General features: G+C 42.5%; 1 protein-coding gene across 1 annotated transcript in view; it reads left to right on the top strand.

Annotated features, from left to right (window-relative positions):
* The window catches only part of CSUI_003972 (uncharacterized protein), an 18,830-nt gene extending 6,354 nt beyond the window's left edge, over nucleotides 1-12,476 (top strand). The window contains exons 5-9 of the mRNA XM_068064167.1: nucleotides 492-689; nucleotides 1,784-2,319; nucleotides 5,412-5,672; nucleotides 6,008-6,140; nucleotides 6,923-12,476. Of these exons, the coding sequence (XP_067923858.1) occupies nucleotides 10,669-12,471 (1,803 nt within the window). The 5' untranslated portion in view covers nucleotides 492-689; nucleotides 1,784-2,319; nucleotides 5,412-5,672; nucleotides 6,008-6,140; nucleotides 6,923-10,668 and the 3' untranslated portion in view covers nucleotides 12,472-12,476. The remainder of the gene's footprint in view (nucleotides 1-491; nucleotides 690-1,783; nucleotides 2,320-5,411; nucleotides 5,673-6,007; nucleotides 6,141-6,922) is intronic.
* The last annotated feature ends 2,383 nt before the right edge of the window (nucleotides 12,477-14,859 follow it).

Raw genomic sequence — 14,859 nt, 5'->3', positions numbered from 1 at the left:
TCTATCTTTAATCTATCTCTCTATCTATCTTTAATGTATCTACCTGTCTTGATCTATGTATCTATTTATAATCTATTTGTCTCTTATCTATCCATCTCTCTATACGTCTCTCTTTTTCATGTAGTCAAAGTTCCTCTCCGTCAGCTATCGGTATCTCTCTCTTCGTTGATTCTTTCTCTCCCCATAGCTTCTGAGGTACTTTTCTTCTCTTTACTCTCGCCGTCTAGGCTTTGGATGGATCCTCCGCCTCTGCATTTCTCTTTTAAGCGTATGACACATACATCTGTCTACCTACATATACGCACATGTGGATACAAATACAGACGTATTCATACATAGGCACACACATAGTCATACACCCTACAACCCCACTCGCTCCTGCCTATGGTGACTTGTTTCTTTCTTTCTTTCTCTCTTGCTTTCCTAATTTTCATTTTCTTTCTTTCTTTCTGTTCTCTCATCTTCTTCTTTCATGTTTTGCTCATCTGTAGAGTGTAACGTTTTATGATTTGATCAAGACGAAAGCACGCGGCAAGAGTGGGCCTCTCTTTACCTTCAACGTTCATGAAGATATACGACAAACGAACGACAGCCGCCTGGAGAAAGTCGATTCGCATGCAGGGAAGGTCGTTGAGAGAAAGTGGTTCGAGAGAAATAAACATATCTTCCCCGCTTCTCGATGGGAAGTTGTAAGTCTTCTCATTTGTCTTTCTTCTTCTTCTTCTCTCTTTCTTTCTTTTTTCATGGGACAGTCTTGATTCATGATGAGAACACATTCTTCTCATTCAGTAGTCGGAAGTGAAGAAGGCATGCATCCGTCTCTCTCTCTCTGCATACATATGTATGTATGTGTATGTGAATGGTAGGTGTTATATTTGACGGCTTTGCAGTTGTATACGTAGGGTGAATTTGTCTGTTTCGTTCTTTCATATAGGGACAGGCCACGTCTATAGCAGGCGTGCTCATGTGACAAGGGCGAGAGAGAGAAAGAGAGGAAGAGGCACTAGCAGTACTAGTAGTAGGAGTAGCAGTCTTAGCAAGGAGTAGTAGTAGTAGTCGTCCTAGTAGTAGAAGTAGCCTAGGAGTAGTAAGAGTAATCGACAGTAGTAGTAGTAGTAAGAGGAGGAGAAGGAGGACCCTTCTTTCTACTACTAGTAGTAGTAGTAGCAAGGAGTGGTAGTGCCGATAGTGGACGTAGCAGTCCTTTTATGAGTGATAGACGTCTTACATGCGTTTGGTATCACGTGTAGAGGAATGAGGTTTGGAGGAAGAGGAGAAGGAGAAGTCTGTTCGTTTGTCCTCTTCTTCTCTTTTCCTTTATCTCCTTCTTCTGTCTCCCTCCCTCGTGATGTGTTGTGTTGGCTATCTATCTTTCATCTCTCCGGGATGACGTTGAGTAGCCGAAGAAGAAGGAGAAAAAGAAAGAAAGGACATGCTCGTATTCTTATTCTCATATAGAGTCGTACATATGTATATTCATATGTGTTTCTATCTATGTATATGCATGTATATCTTGTTCCTTAGTAGAAAAGATTCTGCTTGTCTTGTCACGGTTATGACTGTTTCTCTCTCTCTATCTCTCTCTCTTTCTTGCCAGTGCTCTTCTTCTTCTTCTGTATGATCTGACTGAAGGTGAAAAAGGTGAGTGTATGAAGTGCTTCTTTTTCTTCTTCTTTTTATTTCTTCTGCATGTTCTTTTCCCTCTTCTCCATTCTTTCTTCTTTGTGATGTAGATCAATGCGGCCTGCGCGTTTCTGTCTTTCTTTCCTTTCCTTTCTTTCAGTATAATCCGAATAAGGTGTATGACTCTTACACGATACATGGAGGCGTCCACAAGTGGAGAGGCCTATCAAACAGCGAAATCCGAGATGCCATACACTAGCCAGAAGAAAGAGAGAAAGAGGAAAGAAAGAAAGAGCTGGAGGAGAAGAAGAAAAAGAAGAAAGAGAGGGAAAGATAAAGTCATGAAGAAGAAGAAGACTGGAGAGCCTTCAGATTTGGTGGTCGTAAGAGAAGAAGGATCGAAAGAAAGAAGAAGAAGAACAAGGACTGAGCTCAAAGTCACCCGTAGTATCAGTCTCTCTCATCAGTTTTCTTCTTTTCACTCTCTCCCCCGGACACTGATAAGAGGACTAAGAAGACGGGGTTTCTTTCTCTCCTCTCTTGTCTTCTTCTTCTTTGCTCCTTCTCCTTGAAAGCTCTCTTTTCTTATGAAGCCAAAAGCGTCGTCTGTTCAGGCAGAAGAGAACAGTTTTTCTTTCTCTCAGGCGAGAAGCAAACCTTTTCATTACGGAACATCTTCCTCCCACTCTCCTTCAGGTAAAGACATTGTTCTCTTACTTCTTTGTCTCTGTCTTGTCTTTCCCTCTCTCTCTTTATCTTCCTTCTTCTTTTTTCTTTCTCTATGAAAGTCAGACACATGCTTGGAGTAGACAGGCGTAAGGTACAGTGGACCGAGCTTCTGTCTCTTCTGCTCTCTTCTCTTCTCGGGTGTATGTACAGCCTGGGAGATAGACAGACACTCCCTCTCCCTCAGTAAGAAGAGGATTGACTTCTTTTTTTCATACACATCTTGTGTCGATCTCTAGTTGTATTTTCGTTATTTCGTTCTTTTCTCTCTTTTTCTTCTTCTTCTTCGCCTTGAAGCGTAAGACACGATGATCCTGCCTAACTGTGAAGACAGAATAAGGAAGAGCACCTCTCTCTCTCTTCAGCAGACGCAGGCAAGAGAACGAGAAGAAAAGAAAAGGAAGAACATCGAAGAAGAGAAAGAAGAAGAAGAGGAAAGAGAGAAAGAGCCCGAATGAATGAATGAATGGACTCGAGCCATTGTAGTTGTCACACGTGACGAAGGTCATTCCGTTCTCTCATTCTTTCTGTCTTTTCTCCTATCAATCACTTTTCATCTTTCTTCTCCTCTTTGCTCTTGTCTTTCTCTTTTTGGTGAGATTACATTCCCCATGTAACTATGACAGAGAAAAGAACTTTCTTCTTTTCAATTTACATACATATCTCGGAAAGAATCGATTCCTATTTGTTTTCTAATCATCCTCGTCTTCGTCATGGCGATTTGGTCTCTTAACAGACTTTTTCTTCTTCTTCTTTCGATTCTTATGCTGACCGCGCGGATCCTATCATCTCTTCCTCCTACAAGCTGTCACTGTCTATACAGCTAAAGAATCTATGAACACATACATATACATACATATATGTGTATGTATGCCTGCACTCATTATCAACACTTTCTCTCTTCACGATCGATGGATGGATAGATGTTACGAAGACGCCGTTTCTTCATTTCTCCTCCTCTCTTGAGTTTTCTCTTTGTTGTCTCCTACCTTTCTTCTTTCGGATGAAGTTTCTATTTCTCTCGTTCTTGTTCTATCCTTCTGAACGTCTCTGGACGTGAAGGTCGGCATTTCTATCAAACATGTCACATCCAGGCACCTAACCTGCATATGTATATGTATATATGTATACATGTAGAGATAGATAGATTAAAGATAGACTGAAGATAGATAGTGGCAGGGTAGGTATACAGATAGATCGAAGATAGAGAGATAAAAGATGAAAGGTAGATAGATAGATATGTGAGCAGTGAGGATAGACCATACTAGAGAAGATGATGATATGAAGACGGGGAGAAAGTTTCTTAACACGCACCGCCTTCCAAATCTGTAGAGACGCACGAGAGGTCGAAGAGAAGAAAAAGAGATGAGACGTTTCACATGAATCTAGAGGTTTGGGATCTGCATTTTCCTGTCTCTGATTGACTTTGAATCTGCTGTGTCTTTATCTTCATCTGTTTAATATCTATCTTCATGTATCTGTCTGAGGATGTATCTATCTTCAGTCTGCCTCCTTGTCTCGTGACGTATCTACAGACATATCTTTAGAGGACCACCAGGAGCAGGGGCGCTATGAGTTAGTAGGAATGATGTCCTTCTCTTGGAGGGGAGATAGATGACAACTGCAGGGTTCAGCAAGTTCTTTTCATCCTTTTTGCTCGTCAGCAGTTCTTCTATTTTATTCTTAGGATCATTTTTACCATCTAATGACACTCTTCTTATGATTCTTCTTCTTCCCCTCCTCGAGTTGGTCTTCTCTCTGGTCCTTCTTCGTCTTCTCTTGTAGTTGTTCTTCTTCTTATGCCGACTTTTGAATTGGTATCAGTAGTAGTAGTGGATGAGGACTGTATGACTCATAGATATATAGGCAGACAGAATATAAGATCAAGACGAAGACTGAAGATGGCCTCGAGAAAAGATAGGGAGGGATGCATCTAACTGCCATTCTTTCCGAAGTGAAGAATTTGTATCGACTTAAGAAACAGAACAAAAGAGAGAAAGGAAAGAGAGAGAGAAAGAGATAAGAAAGCAGAAGGGAAAGAAAGAAAAGAAGAAGAGAGAATGAAAGTCTCAGTTGTCTCAGAACGTGTGATACAATCTCTATCTCTCACTCTCCCTTTCTTAAAGAAACTTAAGATAGAAAGGAAGAGGAACAAGAAGTAGAAATTTCTTGATAAGACCTCCAAGAGAACCTACGCTTGTCTATCCCTCACTAGAATTGCGATGAGCTTTCTTCTTCTGCTGCTTTTCGAAGTCTCGAAGAGAAGAGAGAAGATACGTGGACCGCCATCTTTGTTAGCTGATGGACAATAGGATTGAGAAAGATCAATTCGAAGAAAAAACGTTGAAGAGAAAGGGGAAAGAAAGAAAGAATCATCCATACGAATGTATCCCATCCAACAGGATAGCGTGATGGAGGTTCGAGTGTACATACAGCCCCGGCGATGATCTTGTCTGCGATGTCATCTGCATGCGAGGCGAACTTAAGAAGTGCATCTATATAGAAAAGAAAGAAAAAGAAGAAAGAGAACAGAAAAGTAAAGAAATAAGCTCGATTACTTTCATGCCTTCGTCAAAGGCGAAGGAGAAAAAGACGCTACGATCCTTCTTATCATCACGTCTCCAGGCTATAGGAAGATTTGATTGAGAGCTCATTGCCGCAGTGTATATACACCTACTATGGTTAGCCGTACTAGTAGAAGCAGAAGAAGAAACGACGAGAAGAGAGAGAGAGACTTCTTAGGAGTATCTATATAGTATAGATGCAGCTGGGGGATAGACGAAGAAGAAGAAGGATTCAACAATGCAGTCCCACCGTAGACAAAGAAGAAGAAAAGAGATACAGCTAACTAACTAGCTAGCTGGCTAGCGATGGGATTCACTAAAGTAACAAGCGATTCAGCTGATAGACCAACACATAGATAGATAGATAGATTAAAGATAGATAGATAGATTAAAGATAGATAGATCAAAGATAGATAAGATACCATCGAGTGTTCAAAGAAAGTGATAGTAAGGACAAGTATAGTCCTTTCTCCTTTTCTGTCTTCTCTTTTCTTCCAGGGCAATGATGAGCCTACTACTACTACTTTGCCTTCTGCTATGTTGAGACCATTCAACAGACCGACCCTTCTTCTTTTTCCTCCCCTTCATTACCTCCTCAGTATCATGCGACGTGCTTGATACTTACTACATTGATCTACGAATGTCTTCTGGAGTTCTCTCTCCCTCCTCGACATCTGTATAGAGGAATGACAAAGGTTTCTTTCTTCTCCATTCCCTCTCAGTGCGGAGAGAAGAAGGAGAAGTGACGAACGAAAGAACGTGAGCGTGTTAGAGAAGAAGAAGAGTCTTTCTCCTTCTTCTTCTTCCTCTTCGTGTTCTTTCTGAGTGTTTCTCTCATTGCTTATCTCCCTGTATGGACTATCCAGAGCCCCTGTGATACCCATACAAGGCGGCGTCTGTAGATGTCTTGATCTCGACGTTATGACAATAGAAGAGACAGAAGAAGAGAGAGAAGTACTGTCTGTCGTTACAGTCGATACAGAAGAAGAAGAAGGAGAGATATCAAAGGAGAGGGAAGAGGTCGACGGATGACGTTGTTCTTCGTGGAGAAGATGATGTAAAGAAGAGATTCTTTCTTCTCTTTCTCCTTTCAGCAAAGAAGAAGAAGGTGTCTTCATGGGCGACGAGGTCAAGAAGGAAGACGAAGAGAAGGAAGAAGAGGAAGAAGATCCCAAGGCGGAGAGACTTTGAGAGAACAAGTTCGTCTGCGTAGCCCCTGGTTCTGAGGTGAATGTATGAAGGGGTCGGGTAGAGACACATGCAATGCCACCGAAGGAATCGAACGAGGTGCAGATAGGCAGGAGTAGTAGGACTAGTAGTAGTAGGACTAGTGCCGTAATTGTGTCTCGTGGATACGCTAGAGCCTTGTCTATCTCGGATACTAGGTACATACGTGCTCGTACATATTCATGCATACATACATAGACATTCACGCCTTAAGCCATGACTGGCATTGCATGCCTGGTGACTTAAGAAATACTTCGTATTAGGGGGAGCACAATTCCCTGGGTATCCCCCAGTCCAGTGCTACATACATACTTACATACATGCGTACATACACATTCATACATACAAATCCATACATGCATATTCATACATATACCTACAGAAAAAAGTCAAACACACAAATCTGTCTCTGTATCTCCTCCTTTCAATTTCTCCTCGGATACCTTTGACGCTATGTGGATCTCTGTTTCTCTGTATGTATCTCTCTATCTATCTGTATGTAACTGTCTGTGTATTTCTCTGTATGTATCTATCTATCTGTATGTATCTCTATATCTATCTGTATGTATCTGTCTGTGTATTTCTCTGTATCTTCATCCATGGACAGCACCTGAGTGGATCTGCACGAAGACATCCCTAAGAGAAACTTCCTTTCTGTTTAGGTGCCTAGCTTCCTCGTCATGTATGTGTATGTATCATAGGTGTCTCTCTTGATGCTGTCCTTACCTACAAGAACGATATGAACCCCTTTCTTCTTTGTCTTCTCTCTATATCTTTCCGAGAGGACTTGCACTGCAGCCTTTGAAGCACAGTAAGCCCTCTGTCCTCTCATGGCCTCCGCTCGAACTCTCCCGAGAATACTTCCTATCAGAATAAAGCGACTTCTTCCATTGCAAAGACGAGGAGAAGAAGAAAAAGGGAAAGAGGAAGAGCGAGAGAAGACTGTCTTCCCGATCACAGAGAAGAAGTACGACAGGAGACTGTAAATCTGCCGTGTCAAGAAAAATCCCTTAAGAAGAGAAAGAAGAAGATGCCTTAAGCCTGTGAAAGACTTGAGCGGACCTTTGCCCCCTACAGTCTTCTGTTTCTTCTTTCCTTCTATGGTCGGAGAAGGACCTAGATCTTCAACAGAAGAAACGGATCTAGAGTGAAGGAGTGTTTCATAACTCCGCTGTCGAGGAGGAGACTGCTGTGATGTATTGAAGATTTCTAAGAGAGGAAGAAATGCCAAGAGCACTCTTAAAGCTCCGTAGACATTCACCGAGAAAAGTTGTGATGGGATAGATTGAAGAGAGGCTGAGGCGGGACTTGGAGATTTCTGCGAAGGAAAAGGAAGAAAAACGAAGAAGACAGGAAAAGCAGCAAGAAGGAGGCAACGCAGTTAGTGAAGGAATGAAAGAGAGACGAAAGAAGAGATCTATACAGATCATATAAAACAAGTCTACATGTATCTTCTTCTTCTTCTTGACCTGAGGCTTTATCTCAATAGAGGCAGATGAAGGCCAGCCACATGACACACCCCCCGAGAACCTCTCGGTCCTCTTGTCGTTTTTCTTCTTCTTCTATCATCTAGATCTTCAGTACAGAGAGATGACTCCCTGCATCTTCAGTTGAATACACGTATGTATACCTTGACACCCGAACCATGTATGTATAAATATACATATATACAGGTATCAATCTATCTATCTATCTATTCATCTATCAATCTATCTATGCGTCTATGCATGTATATAGTTCTCTATACATGTGGCTATGTGCAGACATGAAGACCAACGATAGAAAAAGAAGGGAATGAGAGAAAAACCAAAGAGGAGACAGAAGTAATAGTAGTCGTAGTGGTAGTAGAAGACGGTCATTGCAGGAGCACGTTCTTCGAGTGTATCTACACCATCACAAAGCAATCTTCTCTTCACAGTGAAGAATGTGTCTGCAACAATGAGTAGTCACTAACCAGAAATGTCTTTTCTGCCGAAAAAGAAGAAGAAGAAGGAGCGAAGTCGCAAATCCAAATCCCCGCGCAATGAATGACAGCATAGAGACCCGCATTCCTTTTCTTCTTCTTCTTTTCGCCTTTTCTTTTTGTGGCTGTTCTCTCTAAGAAAAGACGTGTGAGCTTAACAGCTTCTTGAACTTGATCAGAGCGCGTGATATCCATATTCACAACAAGACAGCGGCTGTACATACACTCGAAAGATAGAAAGAAACGCGATGAAGAAGAAGCAGAGACCTTTCTGAATCCTGGAGAGAAGAGGATTCTTTCGTCATGTCTTTCTGCTTTAGATGAAAAGGCTGTTTGATCTCCCTCCTGTTTTTTATCGCATGCATGAAGTTCACATGTTTCTTTCTCCTCTACTTTGCTATCTTTCTTCACCTTCAGCTTATCTTCTATCTCTTGTAGACGTCCTTGCGCTTCATCTTCTTCTTCAACACTTCTAGATATAACCTTCTTCTTCCTCCCCTTCACATCTTCTCCTCTTCGTGGAATTCCATCCTTCGATTCCTTGTTGGTCATCCGTACGTGTCTTTGATCCTTTTCTTCTTCTTCATCTTCTCTGTCATCCCTGTCTTCTTCTTCTTCCACTCTCTCTTCTGGTCTTTCTCCTTCTCCTTGTTCTCCGTTGTCACCTCCAGAAGATTCTTCTTCATGATAAGAATCTCCTTTCTCTGAAGAAGAATGAAGAAGAAGATAGCTTTTCAAATCCTGAGCAAGAGGAAAAACTTCACTTGGATCTTTGCATGCAGCTATCACATGAAATCCCGATAGGAGTAACTTTCTTGACAGACTTAAACCAATACCTGAAGAAGCCCCGGTGACGAGAATGGTCAGATCTCTTTCCTTCTTTTTCTCTCTCTTCTTTTTCTTCTTCTTCCTAATTTCTTGTTTCTTATGGGGGGAGAGATGATCGCTATGTAGGTCAGGTGGTGTACATACACCTCGTGATTTGTCAGGAATGTCGAGAATCATTGAGTCGTCGGTCGATCGATTCCTCCCCCAATCCTCTCCTCTCTCTCTTCCCGCTATGCTTCTTGATAGAGATATATATATGTATACACGTATATCAGTTTCTCTATAAAGCTTTCACAAGTTCATTTCCACTTAAGGCAGATAACGTGAAGCGAAAAGCTGAAAATAGGAGAATCGGAAACGTGTTTAACTTCATCAACTTTCTCAGTCATGACAAGAAGAAAAGACCTCTTTTTAGGGTGAGTCAAGTCGGAGCTATATCGACCAATTTCCAGTTTAGTGACTATAAGTACCAAGATTTCAAGCAGGCGTTTAGGTCCTGGCAGTGAACAAAAGCCAAAGAAAGAGGGAGGTGAAGAGAGGGTGCCCGTGGAGTGTATGTACACCTCACTCACACACGCGCGTATCGCCCACGAAGGACGTCTTGTTTCTTTCTGAGAAAAAGAAAGGAGAAGAGTCAAAAAGGCTGTCGCACAGAAGGGAGAGAGAGAAGGATTGATTGAAGAAAGAAAGAAAAAGCGTAAATACCTCGACCGCTTATTTCTACGAGGAAGAAGAATACACGGTTTTGCCTTTGGTCCTTTAGTGTTAAGGGTGAAGAGCGTCATTTATTAGATAGATGGTAGGCTCTCTGATCAACTCAGAAGTAGAGACAGATTCAGAGAGAAAAAGGCAGTTCTTTATTTAGGTAGATATCTTGGAAAACGCGGAGTTGTTTGAAAGGGGTATGACCCCCGTGTATGTAGTCTGCTGTATGTACACTTGAGACACCACAGGAAGGGAGTCGACGTTCTTCCCTATAGCTTAGTCTTATCTACTACCTACTTAGATGTTATCGTGGCTGTTTAAAAGACACTTCTCTTTCCTTCTTCATGTCATGCTGCCTCGATGCCCCTAAGAAAACAGAGACCAACAGATACTCCCCATGAAGATTCATCCACTCTTCACAGAAAAAGAAGGAAAGCAACATACCATCCTATCTTCTTCTGTCGTTGAATTCACCGCAAGACAAAGGGAGAAAGGACATCTGCTGTATTTGCCTGTACGCAGTCGCATGCGTTTTTTTTTCTGTGCATGCATGCACCGCGCGCGCATGCATGCATCATCAGATCATGTGACGCTCAGTCCCGCTTTTCTAACCACAGTGATGGGAGTCGCTTCCCTCATTACTTTTTCTGGGACAGCTCTCAGAAGACCAAGAATAACCCTTCAGTTGTAGTGTATGCGTTCGTCTCCTTCTCCGATCTTCCTATTCTTCGTAATCGCTTGTCTCCAGAAGGCGAGTGGCATCAAGTGGTTCTTTTGACATTAGAACAGAGCCCCCGCCCCGCTCTACCTCTCTTTTTTTCACTTCTTTTTCTCTTGCCTTTCTCTCTGTATTTTTCTCCTTCTTTCATGTAGAAGGGACAGGTGTGTATTAGTGCTGGAATCTCACTTGGTACCACTTCTCTTGTTCAAAAGCAACGAATAAATGGAGAAAAGATTTCTCTGCAAGAAAAGCAGAAGTGGACCCAAAGAGATATTATCAGGTAAAAGGAGATAACAGTTGGCCTCACCATAATGGAGAGAAACAAGTGTCTTAGCAGGTACACTCGGGGTGTACATACACCCTCTGAATCCTTTCGTTCTCCATATGCCTATCAGGTTCTTAGACAGTCTCTTTTACAAACTCCTGATTGGCATTTTCTTGAACCTTGTTTTCTTTCTTATCATTCTTCTCATCACCCTTTTTCTTCTTCTACTTCTAGTCTTTCTTCATCTCCCAGAGCACATCCATCTGCTTCTTCAGAAAATTCATCTCTTTCTTCTCTCCGTCGCGATCATCTTCCCTTGCTAGCGAATGAAAGACATCCTCCTGTCATCACTAGCGGTCCCTTGCTCCTTGCTCGGCGCTTCGTACCGCACCCTCCGCCCTCTCCAACTGCATGCGAGATACCCAGAGGAGAGGAAGAAGAAGAGAAGAAGAAGAAGACAGAGGCAACCTGTAATAGTAGTAGTAGTAGCAGTAATCATAGAACATATCATGATGAAGGTACCCCCTCAGCTCAGAAGAGACGTCGGCTAGATGAGATGTCTTCTTCTTCTGACTGCGAAGAGAGTTGCTCTCTCCTTCAATCTTCTTCTGCTTTTTTCTCATTCTCGTCTTCTTCTCTTCTCCCTTCTTCTTCTTTCTCTAATTCATCGTCATCTGCACTCTTTCCAAGGCCTTCTTGTCTATTTCCACATTCTTGCGTCTCACCTCATGTCTTTCCTTCCTCGGTCTGTCCTAACTGTAGGTTCTTTTTCTCGCAGACCTCCGGCCTCTCTCCCTCTCCATCTTTCAACTATAGGAATCCCTTCATATCTTCTACGTGGCATATGCGAGATTATCTTCTTCTTCCTTGTCTGTCTTCAGATCTAGTCCCTTTAACCTTCCTTCTCAACGCTCTCTATGCTGTAAGTGAACAGCCTATCATGGCGTCTCAGTATGAGAGAGAGCGAAGAAGAAAGAGAAGGGGAGGACAAGAAATGAAGAGAGAGGGGAAGATCGACGTAACGCCGGAAGACAACTCAAACGTTAAGAAGAAAGAAGAAGGAGAGACGGTGGAATTAGGAAGAGAAAGAGAAGAGAACGATGGTAGCGGTGATAAGGAAGAGAAACAGATTACAAAACGATTTGGAAAGAAAAGACGAAAAGAAGAGAATCGAGTTGGGATGGACGAAGAAGAGAAGAAGGGAGAAAAAGAAGACAAAGATGAGGATGAAGGTTGGAGAGAGGGAGAAGAAGAGAAGGAGGAAGAAAGGATGAAAAGGTTATCGGTGCGAGAAAATTATGCTAGAATTCTACATGAGGATCAGGAAGAAGATGAAGAAGAAGAAGAAAGTAGAGACCAAAATATGGATTGTCTATCGCCCTCTCTAATTTCTGACCAGGGGGAGTGTATGAATAGATTCAAGTCTTCTTCTTTTTTCTCGGATCTCTTTCCATCCCCCTCTGCCCTTCCTCCTGCCTGTCTTCTTGCATGCATTTCAGATGAACGTTCTCCTTCTTTTGCTTCTTCCGACCAAACGTCTCTCCACTCGAATAAAAGAAAAGTAACGCCACATACTCATGAAGTCCCTTCTTCCTCTCCTTCTCCTTCTTCTTCTCTCTCTCCTTCTCTCTCTCCTTCTTCTCTCTCTCCTTCTTCTTCTCTCTATCATTTTGATGACCTTGTCCTCCCAGGAGAGAAGAGGACAGCGACAGAGGAAGGCTTTCCGACACCTCCCCTCGATGCGAAGAAGAGAATTTTTCTAGAGCTGAAGTTTGTCGATTTTGCTGCTTTAAAACGTCATGTCTGTATGAAGAAACCTTCGAGTCAGAGACAGATTTCACGAGAATGAGGAGATTTGGTTAGTTCACGTTCTTCCTTTCTCTTTTCTTCTTATCTAGAGATGCCATGCATGCGACTAAGTAGAGAGTCGTGGAGACAGTAGTAGATCGTAGCTGAATGGAGGAGAAGAGAAGTTCAGGCTTTGTTTCGAGCAGAGAGGAGAGAGAAGGTTGATCCGCTTCTAGGTCTTCTCTATCTTCTCGCCTTAGGTGTTTCTAGAGAAGAAAGCTTCCTATCTTCTCTCCTTCTGAAAAGAAGTAGGAGAACAAGAAGATGATAGGAGACGTAGATGATACGCTAGATGGAGTCTATCCTAACTAGACCTTTTCACGAAGAAGAGAACGGTAGTCTTGCGATGTACGGGAAAGAGAAGCTTCTGTAGCGTTCATCAATATCTTCAGGTAGTCAGGCTGTTTTATCGCTTCTCTTTGGTCTATAGCTCTGTCATTTCTGCTCTAATCATCAAAGGAAGCTCACAGAAAGGAGAGAGAGGGAGCGACAAGGAAGGATAGGCGATAGGATCAGTGCCTTAGAAAGACGACGTCTTACGAAGAAGAGGTATCTAAAACTATCTATGAGAATGGTGAATGACCTTGTCTCTCTTCCATGAAGGAGAGAAAGAAGATGAAGTCTGGAATTGAAGAAGACTGACGGAGGTCTAGACTGGTCTTTTTTAGCCTCGTGCATGCGCTTAGTTGTCTCGATTCTCATTGTTCAGAGAGGCCTGTTTCTGTCTTAGTAAGCAGAGTCATATGAAGGATAAGACTTCTTTTTCTCAGAGTGTTGATATACACGTATACATCTATATAGATAGATATAGACGTAGATATATATGTAGGTGTTAGCTCGCATGCAGTTGAGATGCTTTGCTCTGTATAGGCGTAGTGTAGAAGCCCCTGAAAGAAAGAACGGAAGTGCTAAGAGTGAGCTGGGGTGAAGGTGAGAAGCCGCAATAAGCTGCTGATAGAAAAGAGCAATGTTAAGAGGAACGATAGATAATTGAATGTGAGAATCTCTTTCTCTATTTATCTAGAGAGAACAGATGAAAAAGGAAGATGAAGGTCGATCTACTCTCTGGTAGACACGTCTGTTTTCTTTACGTGGAGATGAAAGAAAGAAAGTCGCTTTCATAAAACAGAATCAAATATAGCTCTTTTCTTCTTCTCAATAGAGAAGAGATGAATCTCACACAGATTCTTTGCGCTCCAAAAGAATGTGCTTAGAAAGTGCTCTAACAGTGAAACTCATAGCAGAGCAACTGAGGTGTACATACACCCCAACACTCGCACGCGGCACGTCATCCATCATAGGGTGGTATCGTTCTCTCTTTCTAGATAGATCTTGACAACTGGTACAGAAAGATAAAAGCGGCTACTAACATTCTATCATCATAAACAACGAGGGAAAAATTTCCTTCTTCTGTCTCAGACCTTGAGAAAGACCCTCCTCAAGGCAGCTGAGAGACAACGGACGACGTCTCCTTCTCCAACCCGCGCTAGCTGGGCTGGCACTTGGACGTCTCCTCCGTTCTTTCACTAGACCGATTGTCTTCTCCAATTCCTAAGTTGTCCTGTCCCATATTTTTCATTACTCTTGGTGACTGAAGAGAGAAAGGTCTGATCTCTGAGAGCTGTCCTTTGTCAGTGAGCCAATGACGGGAAAAAGCAGCCAGACTTCACTCAGGTGGTATGCTTCCGCCTAGAGATGCTTATGAGTCTACTTCACGTCGGAGAACTTGCAACTCACAGTTACGTTGAAAACTTCTAGAAAGTCACCTCCGTCACGGTCGTTACTATCAGACATACGCTACGATCTTACGAACGCCGGGGCATCGATAGAACTTCAGAAGCTCCATCTCTTCCTCCTTCCTTCTCTCTTGAGACTGCGATCCAAGATGAGAAGGCGATCTTTGAGAGTTTAGGGAGATCCAAGCCATCGTATACGCACATACATCTCTAGACGAAGAAAGACACGATCCTGTTGTCCTCTCTACTCATCCCTTTGCTATCCTATCCTGCCTATGACAGGAAGAGACTAGGCGGAGAAAGATTTCTCTTGCATCTGCTACTCCTTCGGAGAGTCTTTCACTTATCTTCGTGCTTGTCTGTTAGTGTGAGAACGAGAACGGAGAGGGAGAATCTGAAGAAGAAAGCAAGAAAGAATCGGGAGCTCAGAAGCTTTTCAAAAGAAGAAAGCAATGGGAATAGAGCCCTTTTCTCTGTCATCTGCTTTACCACTACAAAGGGCCAAGATGACATGGAGTGAGACACGATATCTATTCTACCTCTCTTGCCTTCTCCATCTGAAAGTATCCATTCTCTTGTTTTACTTTCTTTCTTTCTTTGAAAGAATTCTTCTTCAAAGAACGTATTTCTATAATTTAGTCTCTAGACCTTAG

The sequence above is a fragment of the Cystoisospora suis genome (assembly GCF_002600585.1).
Source record: "Cystoisospora suis strain Wien I chromosome Unknown contig_1790, whole genome shotgun sequence".
Lineage (NCBI taxonomy): Eukaryota > Apicomplexa > Conoidasida > Eucoccidiorida > Sarcocystidae > Cystoisospora > Cystoisospora suis.
Note: the sequence above shows the minus strand (reverse complement) of the source record. Positions and strands in the feature narration are given on the sequence as shown.